The 3,763-nt window shown below is 39.1% G+C and overlaps 1 protein-coding gene across 1 annotated transcript; it reads right to left on the minus strand.

Annotated features, from left to right (window-relative positions):
• Nucleotides 1-1,116: 1,116 nt before the first annotated feature.
• LOC109287843 (olfactory receptor 4K17-like) lies at nucleotides 1,117-2,471 on the minus strand. The gene has a single exon (XM_019503109.1). It carries the CDS (start codon nucleotides 2,447-2,449, stop codon nucleotides 1,547-1,549), a length of 903 nt encoding a protein of 300 aa, XP_019358654.1. The 5' UTR covers nucleotides 2,450-2,471; the 3' UTR covers nucleotides 1,117-1,546.
• Nucleotides 2,472-3,763: the final 1,292 nt, after the last annotated feature.

Below are 3,763 nucleotides of genomic sequence, written 5' to 3' on the forward strand. Positions count from 1 at the left end.
CCCAATCCCTTCCCTGCCTGGCCCCACCATCCACCTGCCCCCTGAGTACCCCCGATCCTTTCTCCAGGTCTTAGGACAAACACAGTTGCTGAGGAAAGGTAGTTAGCCACATTACTTTGAAGTCAGGCAATAAGTTAAGGCAGGGTGGCACCTTAGAGAGTTAATGAGAGAGCTAGTCTCTAAGGTGTCACCGCAACCACTCTCCAGTTTCTGAAATAAGTTGATTCTGTGTTTGGAAAGACAGAAACTTCTATCCACTTAACTGCTTTAATTTTCCCTTCTAATGAGCAGCTATCTCTGGATGGACTTCACCTCACTTTCTTACTGCAGTTCAGGGACAGCAGACATGTGGCTTCTCTCCTATTCAGGAAGAAAGGGTTTTAGCTCTCTCATTATCAAACATTGGATGAAGTCTGCACTCTGTCTCACATATTGTTTTTCAGTTTACCTTGTTCTCTGGCTCTTTGCATTGCAAAGAGAGATAGTTAGCCATGTTCATCTGAAGTCAGGGTAGATATGTACCTTTACATATAACTAAATAAGATACATGTAGAGAGCACAAGCTTTTGTGAACCTAAGTCCACATCATCAGATGCTGTGAAAGGATGTACAAAAAACAGAGTATAAGGAGAGAGAAATTAAAATATAAAAGACAAGGGAGAGGGGACAGGGTGGGAGAGAGAGAGAGGGGAGGGGAGCAGTGCTAGGAGGGAAAGGCAAATAAGGAAATGCATAGGAACAAAGTGAGTCACAAAAGCTAATCCAGGTAATGAGATAAGAATCCGTAGTCCCTATTTAACATGGTCCGGTTTGTGGATGAATTCTTGTTTTGCAATTTCCTGTTCAAACTGATTTTTTAATTTTTTTTTGTCTGAGAACAGCAATCTTGAGGTCAGTGATGGAGTATCCATGGGGCTGAAGTGTTGTGCCATAGGCTTTTGTGTCTGTCTGCAGTTGATGTCAGATCCATGTTCATTCATTCTTATACATAGAGATTACTCTGTCTGTCCAAAGTAGATGGCAGAGGGGCATTTTAAGTAGGTGATAGCATATATGACATTGGTGGAGTTGCAGGTGAATGAACCTTGGATGTTACAGTCGTTATTAGGTCTAATGATGATGTGGTCTGTATTGATGTAGGGATATAGTAGCCACTGGGTCCATTGCAAGGCCTGGTGCCTCAGGATGGGAGTTTGTTAGTCAGTTGTTTGAGAGATGCCATTTGAGATTCAGGGGCTGTCTGTAAGCCAGGACGGGTGTGTCTTTCCATGCCTACTTTGAGACAGTCAGGGATCTATTAAAGCACATGGAGGCACAGTAAAAATTGCAGGCTGCTTACAGTGTCTGGCCCCATTTTCATGGTCTTTTTGCTGTGAGCTCCACACACTGCTGATTGGCTGGTAAGCTACTGCACAATAGTGCCACAAAAAAGACGTTCACCAGTGCTACTGTACAGTAATGACTACAAAGTCAGCATCTCGTGTTGATGCGGCCACCTAGTATTATTTTTCTCTAAATCAGCCAGCTGCTTTGTTGTCTGAAGCTTCTATATAGCATTACTGTTTGTTGTATGGTCTGTATATGGTCCGTCTATGTTTCTTTGTCTGTTGAATAGCTTGATTTGCAGATCTTTGTTTCGTAGACCGTAAACTACAGGGCTCAGGCATTGTGCAAATGAGAAAACAACAAAGGCTGTTAAATGTAAAATAGTAGGGTCAGAGCCTCTTTCAACGGCTATTACTATTAAAGGTGGAAGAAGATGCAAACTCATTTGCAATCCATGAATAATTACAGTTTTTCTGGCTTTGCTATTTGAGCTATTGAAATGACCAGCTTTTATTCCTTCAGTACATAAGAGACAGTAGCTTATTATAATGATGATTATGAGAAATAAAATCAAAATAATTCCAGTTGATCTTGCAAAAACACCACCCAAAACAGTTAGGGAAGAAGGTTCTGTTTTGAATATATCTTCTGGATTCTTGTCAATGCCTTCTATCATTAACAAGCATGTAGATTTGAGCATTGTTGTAATCCAAACACAAATTATGACTTTGTGTTTCCATGAATGTACCAACTGTAAGTATCTTAAAGGCCAACATACAGCAAGACATCTGTTAAGAGCCATCAAAGTCAAAGTTATTAGTACTCCTTCCCCAGTTGCTATTTGTACTCCATAGATTATCCACATAATAAGTTGGGGACTTTTCGCATCAAAGGCTCGTATTGTGTTGTATACAACACCAAAACAACAGAATACAGAACAACATAGGAGATGATGGCACAGCAAAAAGTACTGAATTTCTTTCTTCATTGGCGAGTTGTGGCGCACCGTCTTTAATATTAACAAAGTAACTGTGGTAATGAAGATGAAATCTAGCATGTAAAGGGATGTTTTCACTATCTTTACTATTTGCTCAGATTTTGATGCATTGTTGGATAAATTCATGGTCTTCAAGGCTTGCTCTCTGATTCTGAGAAAATTTAAAACAGAAGAATGACATTTATCACAATGTGTTCTTTACCATTCTTTCCTGCCATGGGTGTAATTATCAGTTAATATGATGGTTAGTGTTTGATTTTATATATTTGTCAGCTACTTATACAGAAATCTCTCTATATATGTACTAGGACCTCTAAAATATATGCTTGGCTATTTCCAACTGATAGTTGTTTACAGGAATATTTGAAGAGTTTGCCATTGACAGGTGTCCACATCACCCAAAGTACCACCACTGGTAGTCTTATTGGCTTTGTTGGTGCTCATTCAGAAGATAAGGTTGTGGTGGCAGAGTAGTTAAGGCATTCCACTGTGGCTCTAGAGGCATGATTTCAAGCTGTGTTCTAGGCTTGTGTCAGGGGTTGCTACCAGGTGGCCCATCTGTAAATATGTATGTGGTCATTCAGGCTGGGGAGTCAAAGTGGTTGATGTGATGCTGCTCATATCCCTGTTGTGTTCCATTGGCTAACAAACTGTTGTGCCTTAACTGTACTAGCCTATCAGGATGCTGGGCTTGGATGGACCTTCCTCCAGAAGACAGATCCAGGAAGCTGAATTATCTTTTAACCTTTTTTGATGGTGACTTCACATCAGTCCTGAGGCACATTGGTAGAGCAACATGGGGAAGCTTGCACTGCCAATTGACCACATTTTATAGAACATTAAAAAAATTCAGTCTAGACCCTTTTGCAAGTATTAAATTAATTAAGAAAATAATATACATAGTAAACAGTAAATTACTCTCCTACTAACTATTAGGATTTCCTCATCTATGATGTATGCAGAGGTACAGCACTTCAGATTCCTACTGCTCTTTACCAGTAATTTCCAAGAGGTTTGTACTTCATTTCTTCATCTACATTCCTTGCCAGATGAGCTGGTTATAAACAGCAATCAAATAAAGTAACAAAAAGCAGAACAATGTAGTAAAATAAACAATAAATCAGATTGGTTTTTACTTTTGTTTTGGAACACAGAGATTTTAGTTACCTAGCAATGCATTCCAGAGTTGGCAAAAACAAAGGGTCACCTAAGGGGGCATAAGCATGCCTTAATGTTCCTTTAAAAAAAAATTATAGACAGATGCATAGTTAGTGGCGGTTCTGACAACTCTATTGTGTGCCATCCTACATGAGTAATATATATTTTGCCAATGAAATTTGTTTGTTGTTTTTTTCACTTTAAGTCAATTTATCTCAGCTAGACGTCACTTCCAGAAATATTAAAATATGAAAATGTTTGCTTATTGGATTAAAAACCTAA

The sequence above is a fragment of the Gavialis gangeticus genome, unplaced genomic scaffold (assembly GCF_001723915.1).
Source record: "Gavialis gangeticus isolate Ggan-Ray unplaced genomic scaffold, GavGan_comp1, whole genome shotgun sequence".
Classification (NCBI taxonomy): Eukaryota; Metazoa; Chordata; order Crocodylia; family Gavialidae; genus Gavialis; species Gavialis gangeticus.

Bases quoted from the DNA above. Each gene is read 5' to 3' on its own strand.
- LOC109287843 (XM_019503109.1), bottom strand. From the start codon at position 2,449: ATGAATTTATCCAACAATGCATCAAAATCTGAGCAAATAGTAAAGATA.